At 38.6% G+C, this 17922-nt stretch overlaps 1 protein-coding gene across 1 annotated transcript in view; it reads left to right on the forward strand.

Moving 5' to 3' along the window:
• PARD3 (par-3 family cell polarity regulator) overlaps window positions 1-17922 on the forward strand; it is an 844345-nt gene that overhangs the window by 514003 nt on the left and 312420 nt on the right. The window contains exons 17-19 of the mRNA XM_019507949.1: window positions 3132-3280; window positions 4315-4359; window positions 12446-12673. Coding sequence (XP_019363494.1) covers window positions 3132-3280; window positions 4315-4359; window positions 12446-12673 — 422 coding nt within the window. The remainder of the gene's footprint in view (window positions 1-3131; window positions 3281-4314; window positions 4360-12445; window positions 12674-17922) is intronic.

Here is a 17922-nt window from a genome sequence, read left to right on the forward strand (position 1 = left end):
CAGGTTAGTCTAACCTGCCTAGATTGAATCAGTTTGCAACTGCACAGACATCCTCTATGGACTGAAAAAATGCAGGCACATGCCTGCAGTGGCTCAAGCTAGAAGCCAGGGGGCACTAGAGCAGCCCTCCGTTCCCATCTGTAGTGCTGAGCTGAGTGGGGGACAGTTGTGTGGCAGGCTCTAATTAGGGAGGAGTTTAAACCCCTACCTGGCCTGCACAGTCCCAGGCTTTTCCATGCTCACTGCTCAAGTGTTGCTACCCCCAGATCCCAGCTAGTACTATGAGGCAAAGGGGGTGTGTGCAGTGCATGCATCTGTTGATGATACTGAGCTTTTCAATCTCCCTCTCCCTGCTTCTTCATATTGCCTGCAAACCTGACAGGCGAGGGAGCCAGCAGGGGGTTGGTAACAGTGTTTATCAGCCCATCAACAAACAAAAGCCTCTCACTTCAAGCTCTTCTTAAACAGTTTTTTTCAAGGAAGGAACGGAGGGACATACCAGCTGGCCTGTTGATTAGCTTCAAAAAGCCCTAAGTGAACACTGTTCTATCTTCCTGTCCCAGTGAAATTAGAGACATGCACACACAGACCTCTACACCTCTGAGCATTAGCTAGCATACCATGTGCTGGCAAGGGTCCATGAGACTGGGGTCTGTGCTGTGGGAGATGGGAGGAAAAGAGGGGGAGATCTGCTTCAGCAGTGAGTGCCAAAGGGGGCGGGCAGGGGGAAGACCCTGCTGTGTGTGCAGTCTTTGCCAGAGCTTGGGCTAGGGAGTGGAGGGGCGGGGCCAGCCCTGTTCCCTGGAGCAGACATCTGGGATGCTGGGGGACTGGTTTAACTTAAACCAGGAAGGGGTCTGGGGCAGATATTGCATAAACTGCTTTGATCCAAATCAGTTAAGGCTGGTACTACATTCAACCAGGTTGATCTTAAACCAGTTTCAGTCATTTTGAAGCTGGTTTATGTGCAGTGAACCTATGTTCTGTTACAGGTTTAAACCAGTTTTTGATCACTTAAACCAGTTTATGTGTAATGTCTGTTCCTAGCCATGATAGTATGATAAGGATTAAATAGTTACGTTTTGTAACAATTTAAAATCAGTAAAAGCCTTCAGCATGTGGTGAACCTGGGGCCTTGGGTAGCACTGATATAGGTATTCTAGAAATTTGTTGCAATAAATAAACATAAGGACTATGGGCCTGAACCACAGTCAGTTGTCAAGAAGTAGGTTCAAGGCCTCTGTAAGTCAAAATATTACATGCTTATCACGTGTACCTTTTCATTCTTAAACATATCTCCAAACCCATTTGTGTGCTACAAAATAAACCAGTGCATACCTACAGGGTACAAACCTTTCGACTGAAGGTTTCAAAGCTGCTGAAGGCATTTGAATTCTGAAATCCAAACAAAATTAACAGGCATTTGCCATCTAAATCATGCTAGTGGCTTTAACAGATCTGCCTTCTTGCTCTTAATGTTTTTGTTTACAATACCCAGGTGGTATTTTGACAACAGGTAATTTTCTAAATTGGAATGTATGTCAAAGCATTAAAACTTTTGTTATTGCAAAATTAAAAATACAGGTGGGCTATTAGCTTATTTCCCATTGAGCAAAATACCTGTATTATTCTCTACCCTAAAATGGCAAGTACATTACAAAAAAACAGTAAAAGTGATACATATCAACTTGCCAGGGAGAAATGGCTGTTATAGATTGTGAACCACATTTTGGATTTTTTCACTTGTCATTGGGATACATCGAAGTACATTACACGTAGGCTTTGACTTTAAAATTGTGAACATTTGGTAGCCACTAATGGAAATAGATGCATCAGATGAGACTTAATTTCTGCTCAAGATTGTATACATGGTTAATTGTCCAATAAAAAATCTCACCCACAAAAATCCTTGCCTCGCTAATTAATGTGATTTTGTGAAATTTGGGGAAATAATTTCTCTCTTCTTTTTTTGCTGTGTGGAGGGGCATTGTAGAGAATGTTCCATCCCTGGATAGTTTTGCATGTTCTGCTTTTTGTCTGTGGACATCAGAGATTGGATCTAAATCCTTAAGTCCTTACCTGGGCTTTTGTTCACCATGGCTATTGTGGGACATATTCTAATTTGCAAAACTGGTAGTTTCTGGGGACTTCAGCCTGTGTGCCATGGTTCACAAAGCAATCTCCTGCCCTTCATATCCTTACATATTCATATCCTTACTTATAAGCTAATGCCTACCTCCTTTGTCCAGTTAGATCTAGGTGAAGCTATAGGCCGGCAGTGTTATAGGAAAGACTTCTTTATGAAGCATTCTGCACGATGGCGCTGCAGAGTAAAAAAAATTACACTCCTTCTAGGTTGTCATACCAAACTGGCTTCCTTTGGCAACATTTACTCTTTTTCTTCAAATGCATCCTGATTTATCAGCATTTCACAAGAAATAATGAATTTATCCTCCCAGCATTCTTGTGAGGTGGTGAAGTCTTGTGAGCCCTGTCTAATAAGGATTTAAACAAGCTGACCAACACTGCACAGGAAGTTTATAGAAAAGCCAGGAATTGAATTCAGACACCTGGAGTCTCTGTTCAGTGCTTCACCAGCAGACTATTCCTTCTCTTCATCCATTCTAAGTCTTTAACTGTAGGGGTTCAGAAAAATGTAAATAAGCTTCAGAAGTGATAGTTCATAGCTGTGCTACAGAAGAATCAAATCCTGTTTTGTTATCAAGTAAAGGGGTTCAATAATTTCAGATTTTAAAGGATTAACCCCTACATACTCTTAAGAACAAGAGATCATCTTTATACACTTGCTCAAAAATTATTCCTGTATTACACCTGTAAACTCTTTACTGCATGGGTTGAGGTTGCTTACACTTTGGTTAAACAATTCTTCCATCATAGTTTACTAAGCTTGTAATCACTGATAGTTTTTTTTAATTTAGCTTAGACACAGCAGACCAGATCTGTCATTGAAACCACTGAAATTAAGGTAGCTAATATAACATTGTTTGCTTTATCAGTTGGTAGAAATTATGTGACAAGTAAAGGCTTTATGCCACAGACTAAGGAGGTGTCATTATCTTGATAAATGTCTGCCTGATTTTTTTAAAATTTTTTTTCCCCCCTCCCTACAGCACCCTTAGTCCAGATGTTGATCCAGTGCTTGCCTTCCAGCGAGAGGGTTTTGGACGACAGAGCATGTCAGAAAAGCGCACAAAGCAATTTTCAGATGCCAGTCAGTTGGAGTTCGTTAAAACACGAAAATCCAAAAGCATGGATTTAGGTAGTGAGTGTTTTTTTTTTTTCCTTTAATTATTTTAAATCCAAACATATAGGTTTTATAATTCCAAATGACTGTTTTATATGCAGAGATTAGATGTGAATGTGAAATGGAATGGTATAAAGTACTTTCAGCACGAATGGCTAAATGACCTCTCTATGTTCATACACTTTTAAAATGTCTATCCCTTTATTTATTGTGAACTTGCAAAATGAATATAAATATACATGAATGTCATAGAAGATGAAAAAGTTTACTTAAAACATTTTAAAAAAAATAAAAAATCATGACCACTGTTGAGTTGGCATTGGGAAGATAGAAGTATTGCTACTTCATCCTGGTAACTAAAATAGCCTTCACCGTTCTTTCCTATTTGGCCTTGGCCTAGCATACAGTCAGTCTTGCTGAAAATAATGGGGACATGAATGGGTGCGCAAGTGGTTTATTTGAAAAATGGAAGAATAGGGAGTCCTTGTGTTAGGGGCCAACTGAAATATATATGCTAGAAACCTATGTAACAGCAACCAGGAAAGGCATTATGTTTTAAGAACAGAATTGATTGGTAATAAACCACTTTTAAGGTGTCTATAGATCTGTCAGTGGTTTCATATTTTGAAGTGCAGAATCTAGTAACCTAAAACAACAAATTTTGGGACTTTAAACTTTAAGTGACCAGAATTAATGAAATGTAATAAGAGCTTGTTGCTTCATAATATTTGTGGGTATCTTCACTAAAGTTCTTAATTCACCTCCTTCATGAAAGGACAGTAAGGTTTTGACTTGCCTTGGCCAGTTGTGATGTCCTAACATGTAAATAACATACTGTACTTGCCTGTGATGTGAAAATGACTGACAAATTGCATGATGGTTACTAGTTTGTTGCTGTTTTTATTGGGAACATTTGCTTAATGTTGCAGATTATTTGCATGAAGTGTGACATTGCCAGAGCCCCCTAACTTAAAAAGAATTGGAATGTTTGTTGCATGTGGGGCATGGGCACTAACTGGGCTAACCGTTATACATTTACCTTTTAACAGTAGCTGACGAGACTAAGCTCAGTACAATGGATGACCAGAAAACAGGTAAGAATTGACAGTAAGGCTGTTGCTATAGAAACCTTGGTCAAAGCATCTTACCACAATTACAGAACTGCCAATCAAACTGCATGGAAACATGAATATTCCAATACTTGCATGGCTGTTTTCTTTTGTTGTGGATAATCAAGTTATACAGAAGAAAAGAAAATTCTAAAGAGGTAAATATCTGAATAGTAAATTCAGATGGATTATACATTAAGACTACAGGTAAACACCAGTTCCTGCCTTCTTGAAACTCATACATATTCACTACTGTTTTGATTTCCTTTTTCTTTGAAATATCTTGAAGTCTATTCTTCTGGCCTTGAACTCTAATTTACAGTGAGATGGTTTAAAAGAGCTGGTTGTTTAGCTACTACTGTATTAATATGATTTTTGAGTAATTATTTTAATTCTAAAGCTTCTATTTTTTCATTAAGTGGCCATCAACTACATATTGTAAGTCTGAGTTGTAGATTATTAGTACATGTTTATTTGCCTTGAGTATTCAAAACACAGCATAGTACTGAAACAAAAGAATATGTAAATAGAAACTGTTCCATATACCACTCATGGTAACACATGCCACACAACAATTATGAAAAATAGCTTTTAAAGTATATTTTTATTATTAATTAAAATAGTGCACCCACTGCAATTATGATTCTTTATGATTTATTAATGCAAGTTAGCTTTTGACCCTTGGAATGCTATTTTAATTAGACTAGATACAGAGAAGATAGTAACATTACTTAGCTCTAATTAGGAACAATTCACCTTTTAAACCTAAAAATATTACATATTTTAGCATGAATCAGGGAATAGGACATTCTGTACAATATTTATGATTAATAGCTTACAAGTGATTCTCCATTTAACCACATTTTCAAGGTAAATACTGCACTGGAAACAATATGTAATGAACTGATAGGAAGATAACCTTTATGGCCAAGTACAGACAGTCAAAAACCCTGAGGCTGAATCAATTCAGTCTTTGTAGGTTAGTCTAAACTGCAGAGATTAAACTGAGAAACAACTGGGCAGGCATTCATTTCTGATTCAGGAAATGCAGCCACATACCTGCAGTGGCTCAGATCAGAAGCTGGGGGGAAGCTAGAGCACAGCTAGCATGGGGGGGGGTGTTCACTTCGTCTTCCTGCTGCCCCTGAGGTCTCTGGGATTTGCAGTCCAGAATTACAGCAGCAGGACTCCTCTTCAGCATTGCTCATCATTTCTTCTTTCTGCTTCCACATGTCTCTGGGATTTATAGTTCACTGTTGCAGCTAGCAGTAAGTTTGAGTGAGGGAAGGGGTTCTTAACTCCCCTCCTGGGCCCCGGGCCCCAGACCCCCCGATGGGGTTTGCCTGGGGTGGGGGGAGTGGGGAGGGAGGAAGTCCCTGCCACTCCCCAACCCTTCTTAGCTGGACCCAACTGCACAGCCTAGCTGAGGGCTGGAAAGCATGCTGAGCTGGTGGGGGACTGGGACTTAACTTGAACCAGGAAGGGGTTTGGGACAGAAGTTTCATAAACTGGTTTGACCCAAATCGGTTAAGTCTGATACTAGTCAACCAGGTTTATCTTAAACCAGTTTCAACCATTTTGAAACTGGTTTATGTGCACTGAACTTCTGATCTGTTACAGGTTTAAACTAGATTCAGATCACTTGAACCGGTTTATGTGTAACTTCTGTCCTTAGCCTATATGACAATAGAAGTAAATCTTGCTGACTTAGAACACAATCTAGGAAAGACTGTGTTCTATATCTATTTAACTTTACAAATTGAGTGTCCCAATGGACTAAATGCAATGCGATTACACTGTTAATAACAGAGGTAATCTGTAAGTGTTGACAGTGGGGGGGGGGGAGGGGCACAACTCCACACTGCTGCTGTCCCTGCTGCTGCCAGATGCTGGTCTGAATGGGGTACAGCCCCACTGTCAGTGCAGAAATCACCCTGCTGCCACCGCCCACACTGCTGCTGGGCCCTGGCTGTACCTGGGCTTCAGCCCTATGCTCCACCATCAGTGCAGAAGTCTGGGGTGGCACATGCTTCCCTGTGCCACCACAATGTGTCACCAGTAGTTAATAAGATTAAATGTTTATATTTTAGATGCATTGGAGCCTCACAACCAATTCTGCAACGTAGTACTCCTGGAACTATCTCCATTGGTCATGTGCATAAAAACTTGAAGATTGGACTCTAATTTATCCAAAATGGATTTCAATATTTTTTAGCTTGCTGTATAACAACTGGCTAAAAGCCTGTATATTCCATAAGAAAATATCTCACTTAGATTAAAAGGCACATGACACTTTAATCTGCAAACCATTGTGTGTGGAAAACTGGGATTAACTCTCCTGAAGGCCAACCATTTGGGTTCACCATTATACCTCTTGGGCTAAATAACTAAATCAACCATAGTGTCTGGAAAAAGGAAAGTGCATTTATTGTGTTCTTAGTTTATTTTTCCATGGTGTTAACTAGAATCTGTATATAACCAGTGGATTTCTCCTATTAGTAATGATGGATGTGGTAGTTAAATGAACCACTTGATGCAGTTTGTCTGAAAATTTTTGTGTCAGGTTACAAAAGACAAATGTTTAATATGTTTGGTAAGATACGTTTTGATGAACAATGTAAAGCAGAGAATTTTAGTGAGTATTTGCTTTAAAAAAATAACCTCAAATGAAGCAAAAAGTGCAATGGGGTTTAATAATATTGGTTGAAATGGAAAGTAAAGTTCTCCCTACATGTGCTACTATAATAGATTTTTAATTATTTTTCTTCTGTCAGTTCACTTGAACTGTCTAATCCTTTCAGTGTTTACAGTTCCTTCCAGAGGTTAGAAGCATATTCAGTAGCAATTGAGCATGGCTCACTTATCCAGCCTTAAGCGTGTGGTAACTTCATTTGGTTGGCATGTCCATGTGCACCTTGTCAAGAAGCTTAAAAGTGCTTTTGAGAGCTTATGGAAATCACTTGTTTTTATTCCTGGTGAGGTTTTTTTGTGTGTAGCCTCTTTAAAAAAAATTAAAAAGAAACCCCCAAAACCAAAAACAAACAAATATGTTTTTAGAAGTGGATGTAATTGTCAGATTGTACTTCCCGAAAGCCAGAACTGTTGCTATTACGGTCTGGATCAAACTAAGAATTGCATATCAAACTTAATAGTGTTGCTGCTGAGAAGTAAATTGGCTTAAATATTTATTTTGCATGTCCCAAAAACAATTAATAAAATGTCCCTTGTGTCTTTGCATAAGTTTACAAATCAGAAAGGACAGATTTTTATCTATTCAATATCTGATGCTTTGTAGTTGCATTGTTAATTTTTAACCATTTAGCATGAAATGTTGCAGGAATAGGAACTGGGAAGTTAACTCCTTGAATTTAGGTGCTGATAATATTAGTTTTGTTGTTAACGTTTTCAGATCCAAAATAATTTTTAATAGCTGGAGTATTAAATAATTTAAGCGAGGAACTTCAATTAAAATTAATTTTATGGACCTTTTAAATTAACCGGTGATAAAGGAAATATCACACATCCTCTGACTGAGTGTGTGTGAATTTTTTTTCTCTTTGCAAATCACCAACAAAGTTATGGAAGTATATCATTTCTTAATATATTATCAGAGGAGGAGAAAGTCTAGTTTAGTTGTAAGAGCAGGGAAACTCAGAACATCAGGGAAGGGAAAATAAAGAGTCTGAAGGAAGTAAAAAGCATGCATAATATTGAGGAACATGTCTCCATGGGTACACATGTTCTGTGTGGTAATATAGATGCTTGTGCAGTATATATGCATGTAAATGTGAAGGTTTTTGTATCTAGGGGCAAAAAATGAGTGAATGAGCACTTAGCTACTTGATCAAATAAAAGAACGACACATGCAAGGAGCTCATGAGGTCTACTGTGAGGAGGGTGTGTGGGCTCAGGTGCATGTGTATGTTGAAGTTGAGTGTTTGGTAGGGGACTGTGCTTGTCCTCCTAGTGTGTATGATGAAGCTGGGAAATGCGCATGTAGTGGAGGGGTACATGGTATGTATCCATAAGCACATAAAAAACTGCCGTTCACTGGGTCAGACCATATGTCTACCTATCGTAGCATCCTGTCACAGTGGCCTTGAGTAGATGCTGATGGGGGGATGAACAAGGCATGTCCAGATGTTTCCATCCTCTGCTGCTGTCTCGCTGCCCTGGGAAACAAAGGAGTGAAAGAAGTGCATAGGTAGCCATGTAGACATGAGACCTGCACAAAGCTGAGTAGAGCACATATATATTACCCTGACACAAGAGTGCAGAAGAGTGCTGGTCTGAAGGAGTATGTTACAGTATGATGGGGTGTATGAGTGTGGCAGAGTATGACTGTGGACTACAAGTCCCAGAGGCACCTGGAAGCACGAATAGGAAGTGCTGAGCAACCCTACAGAGTCCTGCTGTTGTGAGTCTGGACTACAAATCCCAGAGACCTTGGGAGCAGTAGGAAGATGAACAGCTCATGCTGGCTACATGCCAGAAAGCTGTGCTGCATCACCCCCTGGCTTCTGGCTTGAGCCACTGCAGGCATGTGGCTGCATTTCCTGAATCAAAAGTGAATATCTATTCATTTGCTTATTGGTTCAGTCTTTGCAGCCTAGACTAACCTGCAAAGACTGAATCAATTTGCCTTTTGCTTTTTGACTGTCTGTACATAGCCCATGTATGGGCCCTGTATATATGTGTGTGTGTGTGTATTGTGGGGGGCAGGGTGGCATGGATGAACATTTATGTTGGCATGAAGGGAATGTTTGCCTGTGGAATGGTTTTCACAGGGAGTATCATTGTTTCAGATGGCTGGCTACATCAAAGGGCCTTTGTTAAAGAATTTTTCAGGAAAATCCCAATGTCTTTGAATTTTAAAATAATAAAAGGCCCATGCCTTACTTATGCAAAAGTGATTTGGGTAGGAAAGATAAAATTTTGTGTTCCTTTTAAATACAGTACCAAGACTTGAATGTGTCAGCTTGCCTACTGCAAAAAGTGCAGCTGCACTACTGTGGCATTCTGGCCCAGGTAATCAGCCCTGTTGCTTCCAGGATCTGAGCTGTCTTGGGTAATTCTGGCACTGCATTGTGCTAGGTGGATATTTTATTATGGAAGAAAATGTTATTTTTATATTAGCACTGTCATGGAGAAGACCAAGTTCTGATGTTTTCATAGATACGGGATATAACTTTGTTTAAAAAAAAATAACCAAGCGTCTCGAGAGTTTGTAGGTAAGCACTGGTCTTCTGGTTGGTGATCTCAGTTGCACAAAATTCTAACCTTATCTGCTCAGTTTACAGGAAGACAGCCATATGTTTTGGAAACAGTTGCCTTACTATGAAATAGCTGTTATACAGCTATTTTTTTTTAATACCCTCAATATTGTCTGTGGCTATTTCACAGTACTTACATTTCTTATTTGGGTGTACTTCCATCTTTAAGCTCCTAAACCTGTCTACATTTATGGTGATGACCACCCAAGTTTAATAAATATTCTTACCATTTCTGCAATCCATTATTAGTTTTACAGTGCGCTAGGAACATTAGGTCATACCCCATCTAGCTTTTCCTTTGGGAAAGCGTGACTTACATAAATATTGTTCTTACAATGATCTGTATTGGGCAGCAGGAAATGGAATTTGTTTAATGTCCTCTACAAGCATAAATAGACACACAAATTCTTGCTTTATAATTACTGTTTACAAAAAAAGTATGTAGCTATTCAGTAGTTAAGAAAAGATGCATGGACTTTTCATTTCAAAAGATTGCAAGCCAGAATATGAAATAAGAAACTTTGCAGCAAGTTGCAATGTCAGCAGCTACTTTTTTCCCTTTATATATAAAATTAAATCTATAAACCAGCTGCTTTATTTGTGGCTGCCTTGTCTTTTACTCTTCTCTTTCAAAATATTAGCATACTATTTATTTTGTCTTTGAATTGGTTTTAACAAACTAAAACATGAAAATAAACTACTCACCGCATTTGCTATACTGTGTTATCAGTGAAAGAATATAAAATAGATGCATAATATAAAAGAAAACAATTCATAACATTTTTTGAGTAATGACTAAGTTGGAAACATTTATTTGATGGAGAAAGATGACAGCTATGTGAAATAATCGCATCAATTATTATAATTGCAAACTTCAGACTATGCTCACAGAAGTTTGGTGAACATGGTCTGAGATTTGTTTGCATAGCTGGGAAGCCGTCAGAACTCCCTGTTCCCAGCTGGTCACCCCAGCTGTTCCTTGCCCCCAACTATCACTCTGACCTCTGCCCTCCAGTGCTATCAGTTGTCCATGAGAGGGGGGTTCTCCTCTGAGGTGTGAGTTCATTAAATTTAAACTTACAAGTGAATCTGTAGGGGCTTGTTTGTTTCTGTGGTCTCAGATCCAATGACAGGGTTCTTTTTGTAGACCTCTGAATGAACCTGATGAGAGGATTTCTACAGTCCTGTGACAGAGATGATTTTTCTACAAATTCATCATATCAGAAAGGCAGCTCTGGAAGAGAACTTTGGCAACAGGGTGTTTGAGTTAATTTGGTCTCAGTTTAGCTCGCTGTTTCTCAAACTTGAAAACTGAGTACTTTCTCAGGGAAATGAACCCTGCTTCAGTCCTCATCCCCTTCAATTGCCCCATGTAAGCAGGAAACATGGAGGAAACTTATATTACCATAAAACAGGGATGGCCAACCTGTGGCATGTGCAGCCTCTGTGTGGCATGGGGCAGACTGAGAAGAGGACAGGCAGCACAGTGGCAGATAGGGGGCAGGGAGCAAAAAGCAGAGCAGCAAATCAGGCATGGGGCACAGGGCAGGGAGCAGAGCAGAACAGCTGACTGGGCAGGGGCACGAGCAGTGCTGTAGCAAGGGGGGGCAAGTGGGGTGACAGCCCCAGGTACCAAAGCAAAGTGGTGCCAATAGGCTCTGCCCAGCTGGGGCAGGGCACGTAATGGAGATGTGAGCGGCTCGTTTGGGGGGGCTTAAGGACGAGGGGAGGGCGGCTTCTGCTGCTGTGTGCACTCCTGGGCAAGCATGGTGGGGTGTGCCCCACAGATCTGTGCGTAGGGCGGGGGCGGGCTGCCACTGCGAGTTTTGCCCCGGGCAAACTTCATTACTGCAGCACTGGGCATGAGTCGGGGAACAGAAAGCAAAGCAGTTAATTGGGGAGGGGAAAGGGATGGATTGGTACTCAGGAGGAGTGTGGGGCTAATTTGTGGCTCATCTGCCAAAAAGGTTGGCTTTCACTGCCATAAAAAATCAAAAAAAATTTGTTTGCACCTGAGAAGAAGAAAAATAAAGAGATGGGTAAGAAAGTCCATTAATATCTTATCCATGCTCCAAAACAGTCTATATTAAGTGCTTCAAAATGTTTTTGGCTGGTACCAATTCCCAGCACTACCCTTGAACTCTGAAGTCCCAGGATTGCAGGTTTCCCTCAGGTGAGGTCAAGTATTACCTGAGTGACTGGGTCCCAAATTCATGCCCCTTCAACAAGTACATGATCTTGTCCCACCCATTTAGATTATTTAGGTTCAGTTTATAATAAAATTTGTACACTTTGTGGTATGTCTTTAAAACTGAGCTGAAAAAACACTTCTCAAAATTACTAAGCAATTAGCATTTTATTGAGAGCTTATGCTGAAAATGTAGGATAATTTTATGACTGTAAAATCTTATTCTGCATTTTTCCTGATGATCATACAAGAAGTGTTCTGCTTTGAAAGAAATAACCAATTTGTCTTCATGCCATTTAGGTTAATATCACTGATGATTTTTTAATCTAGGATGTTGTTTTAAGCTTGGTAATTTATCATTCTAGTAGTAAAACAATAGTGATGGTGGTAACTTCTCACTAAATTGAGAACATTGTCAGTTCCATTGACTATGACTTGACATACTCTTTTGTTGTTGAGACCAACAAATCTTCAGAGAATTCCCTTCAGATTATATATAGATGATGTGACTAGTGTTAACTATATCTCTGTAGTCTTTCACTATAGATGTGAATAATCAAGCATACAGTAATCCATACTAATCCTAATTAACTTTTTTTTAACCATTAAGGTTCCCCAACCAGAGATGTGGGACCTTCATTAGGTCTGAAGAAATCCAGTTCATTAGAAAGTCTGCAGACAGCCGTTGCTGAGGTGACTTTGAATGGCGACATTCCTTTCCATCGTCCGCGTCCACGGATCATCCGAGGACGAGGCTGCAATGAGAGCTTCAGAGCTGCAATTGACAAGTCATATGATAAGCCTGTTGCAGATGATGATGATGAAGGCATGGAAACTTGTAAGTAAACAATTACTCTACCTTCAATTTTTAATTAGCTTTGAAGGATTACAAACAGACTTTTAATTTAAACAGGGGTTAAATGCAAAGGCAAATGTCATGTAAGGGTGTTTTAAATTAAATAATTAAAACTTCTCTTCATTGTGATAGATCAGGCTATATAAGTGTTCATGCCCTTTATACCAGTATTCACAAATGGTGACAGTCTCTTGTTACCTCTCCTTCTAAACTAAGGAAGTGAAATTAAAATGAACACATGTATTTGAATGATTTATTCCGAAATGCTTCTGTAAAACAATTTATGATTTTGTTTCATTTAAAATTTAAGTAAAAGAAAAAAATAGAATTTAAGTTCGGGGGGGGGAATCAGCATGACAGTACAGTCATGTGATATGTTGACAAAAATTAGCGCTGTTCTTTAATTAGAATGACTAAGGCTGGCAGAATTAATAAAATATAAAGTTAATGACCAGCTATTACCCATCCTAATGGGCATTCATTTACATTTTCAGTTCTTTAACCCCAAGTGTGACCCAACATGTGGAGAATGTCATTAACATAAAAGAATCACTTCAAAGCTAACCTTATCATTACTGAACTATGTAAGAATGGATGGGTAAAGTGACAATCCACATTGAATGAAAATAGTATGAATGGTAAATTACCTCAATTAGGGGTTGTATTAAAATTATCAAATTTTTAACCTTCATGTTGTACTACCTTCAAATTGTCACCTACCAGAAGATTTTTTAATCAACCTACAATTATTTGAAATAAATTTATCAATGAAGCAGAGTCTGGAAAGACTGAAATGCTAAAATTATTAGCCTGAAAATGAACAAAAAGAACAAAGTGAATTTTTTACCCTCTCTGCCCTTACCTTTTCCATTACTTTTCATTTTCAGAAAATCTGTCCTTTAATAAAAATATTGGTCCTGTAATTGTTTTCATTAGATGCTATTTATAAAATTACCCCTCTTCTTTCTTAATATATCTGTTTCTAAAAATATGACATGACTGAAACTGAGATCATGTTGTCAATCAATTTTCTTAAAAATAGTTACAGATAGAATTAATTCCAACTCCCCTCCCCTTGGCAATTTCATGTAGCAGTGATGCTGAATGCTGGTCTGGTAATGCTAGCTGTCAATCTATTGTTAACCAATGGTGGAATGAGAATGAGACAATGTGTAAAATGATCCTGATTGTTCATCCTAAGTGCTTGTCTAGGGTCTGTTGGGACATGAGACCATGTTTTTCTTAATGGTTTTGTTTGGTGTAAGCCAAATGACAGTAATTTCCTGTTTTAAGACACCAGATACCCGGGACTCACTGGGAATAAAAGTTTCAAGTGGTTTAACCTAATTTAAGCAAAAAACAGACACTTAAAAGAAATGTACAAAACTGTTATCATTAAACATTTTCTAGATTGTGTAGGCTTGGCATAATATTATGAGAGGTTTTGAACCTGTTACTTTGACTTGATTGCATGAGGTACTGAAATGCATACAGTTGGTACTATAGCCTTTTGAATGGGTGCAGTATGCATTTCTCAATCAAATATTTGCCCTATGCAAGCCAGGCAACCTGGCTGGCATAAGGAGAAGACAGCAGGTCCATGTGTACCAACCTATCTCAACCTCTTATCCAGTTTGAGGAGATTCATACTTATAGACATACAGTAATCTTACACTCACAAGGTAACAGAAGTTGGATTGGGCCCAGTCAGTTCACAGTGTCTGGCAAAAAACGTGGGCTTTTTACACAATTGCCAGTCCTTGTGTACCTGGGCAGGACTGGGTGTAATCTTATACTTTTGTTTCCTAAAACTTTGTAAAATGTACAAAATACCATCTCATAGTGCTGCCTTCAAGTGATTTTAATAGCACAAATATTGCATCTTCTTAAGTGATTCAGAAATTGTGATAGTATTGTCAGTATCTGAACAATAGAAAAAAATATTTGAATTGCCAAAGTTCACCTCCTAGACTTTATACAGTGCAGCTTGTGGTTTTCCTTTTTGCCATTGAGAGCGAGAACAGTTGAGTCTAACCAGTCATACTATGCTTGGAACAGAGTGGAACATCTTATCTTGGGATCTTTGTTTCTGAGGGGTTTGCAATAATTTTAATGTTGCCTTTGATTGCAATCTGTTCCATTTTATGTAAATTATATATCTCTTCAAGTTCCAGGGAACTTGCCAAATGAGGTCTGCAGTTGGTCAAAGTTTGGACACTCCTGAATAGCTATTTTAGCACCACTGTTAAATGTCTCACTACTGCCATAACTGTACCCTAAGTTTTTTTTAATTCTATTTAAATTGTGCTTAAATTGTATTCAAATTTAAATTATAATTATGTTTTATAATTGTTTGAAATAAATGTTACTTGTCCCCATTACAAAATTCAAGCAACTTGGTGGTAGCCAGTTTGCTGCTGCCTTAAGAGAGTGTATTCATATGTTTTGCTTGAAATTTTTCCTATTTCTCTTCCAAACATTTTAGAAGTATGACTGCTTTTCCCGGCCACTTAGTGGCCCTTGTTGGACTAGCACAACAATAGCACTGAATTGCATTTATGAAGTAATTTTTAACATGTGATCATCGCATTGAAAAAAAGACTCTAAAACTATGGAGATACTGTATGTGATAAAGGGCCTCTCTTTTGAATATAATTACTCTCCTTGGAACAATGTTTTATTCAAATATTGTTAAAATAGTTAAAATAGTATGAAAACAGATGGAAATGTCCAATTCTATGAAAACATTTTAAAAGAGATTTGATAAGGATTCTTCTGTGTTGTAATGGCTATAATCAGATAACAGTGGCAGAGTCATGCGGGTGTTTAGTTCATGAGAATATTTTTGCTTGTTTTTTTTAATGCTTGGAATAGCTGACTAGGAGCAAAATGTCTCTCTGGTGTGTTGTCTTAGAACAAGTCATTTGTATCTGGAGAAATTGGCAAAGCTTTCTAATCTTTGTTGACTCTTAATTGCTAGAACCTACAGTTGCATTAAATATCACAATAAGTAGTCTAGAAGCTGAGTTATGAAACAGCTTCACATTAAGTAGCTTCAATTTCTCTTGTGTCTTTTATACTTTATGGCCTAATTAGGAGAATAGCTTCACAATACCTTCTTTGTAGTTCTCTTTAACACATTGTGGTTTGTGAAATGACTTTGGTCTTTCAGCTTGCATTCATGGTCTAGCATATCCTGAGTTAATTTTTCCCTGATATGGCCCAAATGGAAAGGAAAGAAAAATATCTCTTTTACATTTCTCCTGTAACCTAATGTCATTACTGCAACTTGAGAAAAATTAGATGTTTCATTTGTAGCTTGGGCTTGAATTTTAATTGGCCAACATTTGCATTTGTTTTAAACACTAGTAATTAAGTAGATGTTAATTGCTGGATGACTGTGCTATATAACATAGAAACAAGTTTCTTTGTGTCATGCCTTTTTAAAACCTGGAAATCCACTTATTGCAATGTGTCATGAGGGAAAATGTATCCTAGTTCGCAAGGCACATTGTAGGGTATGGTGCAGACTAAGAAGATAATCATAGGCAAACAACTGTAAGTCTGATAGAAAAAATATTGATTGCAGAGCTGCTGTGGAAAGAAAGCAATATTATCTCTATAGAATATGCAAACTAAATAATAAAGGGGGATGTATTGTTATGACAAGATGTTTAGCAACTCAGTGTAGTACAATCCCTTTAATACATGTTTAGGATTAATGTAATGTGTGATTATTTTGAGTATGAAAAACCATAGGTCATAATTCATTCATCTTTAAAATACTAGCAAATATAACTAAAGAAATCCGTGACTTCTTTATTTGTTAGATTTAAATTTAGTTTTACTATTTTGTTCATTTGCAGTCACAGATAGTATAACTGTCTGCACCAGCAACAGATTTCAGGTGCAAATTTTTATGCACTGAACAGTAAAGGCTAGTTTTAAATGTGGTTCTCTATGTCTGATGCTGCTTTTCGTAATCAGGTACATCACTGAGTTCCATTTCTGTTAGTAAACACCATGACCCTTAACGTACTATTATGGATGTGTATATGAGAAGATTCCAATTTAATTTTTTGTGCAATGAAAGTGCACCTGCAACTGAAGAATCATATAGGCTTGGGATAGACATTCAAAAAACCTGAGCCTGAATTGATTCAATCTTTGCAGGTTAGTTTAACCTGGCTTGGCTAAATCAGTTTTGTAACATGGCAGACATCCTGGAAATGCAGGCATGCCTGAAGTGGCTTAGACTAGAAGCCAGGGGACGCAAGAGTAGCCCTTCCTTCCTTCCACAGAACTGAGCTGACCTGAGATGGGTGTGGCCAGGCTCTGATTAGCCCAGTAGGGAATTGATAACAGTGTTTATCACCCATTTAAGAAAACAGAGGGACATTACCAGCTACTTGTTAATTCCGCCTGTTGATTCAGCATGGACAATAGCCAGCATGTGGTCTGCTATCCAGTACACAGACACCTCTTCAGCAAGGCAGAGAAGAGGGGGGAATTCCTTCTTAGTGGGGAGAGCGAGAGCAGGTTCAGTCACCTGCTTAGCAGGGAGAGTGGAGGGGCCATCCCTGCTGTGGAGCAGAGAGCCCTGCCCAGCCCAGCCCAGAGCATGCCGGGATGCTGGGGGGTTTGATTTTTACTCCCAGGAGTCTGGGACAGACATTGCACAAACTGGTTTGACCCAAATCAGTTATGGTATAATACTACATTCAATCAGGTTTATCTCCCAAGTGGTTTCAGCCATTTTCAAACTGGTTTATGTGCACTGAACATCTATTGTGTTACAGGTTTAAACCAGTTTCTGATCACTTAAACTGGTTTGTGTAATGTCTGTCCCTAGCCATGATCTATATTAGCTCCTAGGATCTACAATGGACAAGTTAAAAACATGATGCTGATTGAACCCTTCTGCTCTTTCTGATGGCTTAGGTTCCAAAGCTTTAGTCTTGTTTCAGAAATAAATGTTTTCAAATACGTTTTGCCTCAAATACGGCTCCTGGACTATGCTTGTTCTCTGTTCTTGGATGAGTGGGATATTTTTAAAGTTCTAAAATGTTTGGTGAACAAGTTTAGTGCAAATCAAATAGCCCAGCCCAAGTGTTGTGGTCTTAAAGAAGAACTGCAAACTGCTCAGCGATCTGCAGTCAAGTCTTTGAAACTTCAGCAACAGATAACAACAATAAGCCCAAAATGGTTTCTGTACCTTCATAGGCAGACAA

The sequence above is a fragment of the Gavialis gangeticus genome, unplaced genomic scaffold (genome assembly GCF_001723915.1).
Source record: "Gavialis gangeticus isolate Ggan-Ray unplaced genomic scaffold, GavGan_comp1, whole genome shotgun sequence".
Classification (NCBI taxonomy): domain Eukaryota; kingdom Metazoa; phylum Chordata; order Crocodylia; family Gavialidae; genus Gavialis; species Gavialis gangeticus.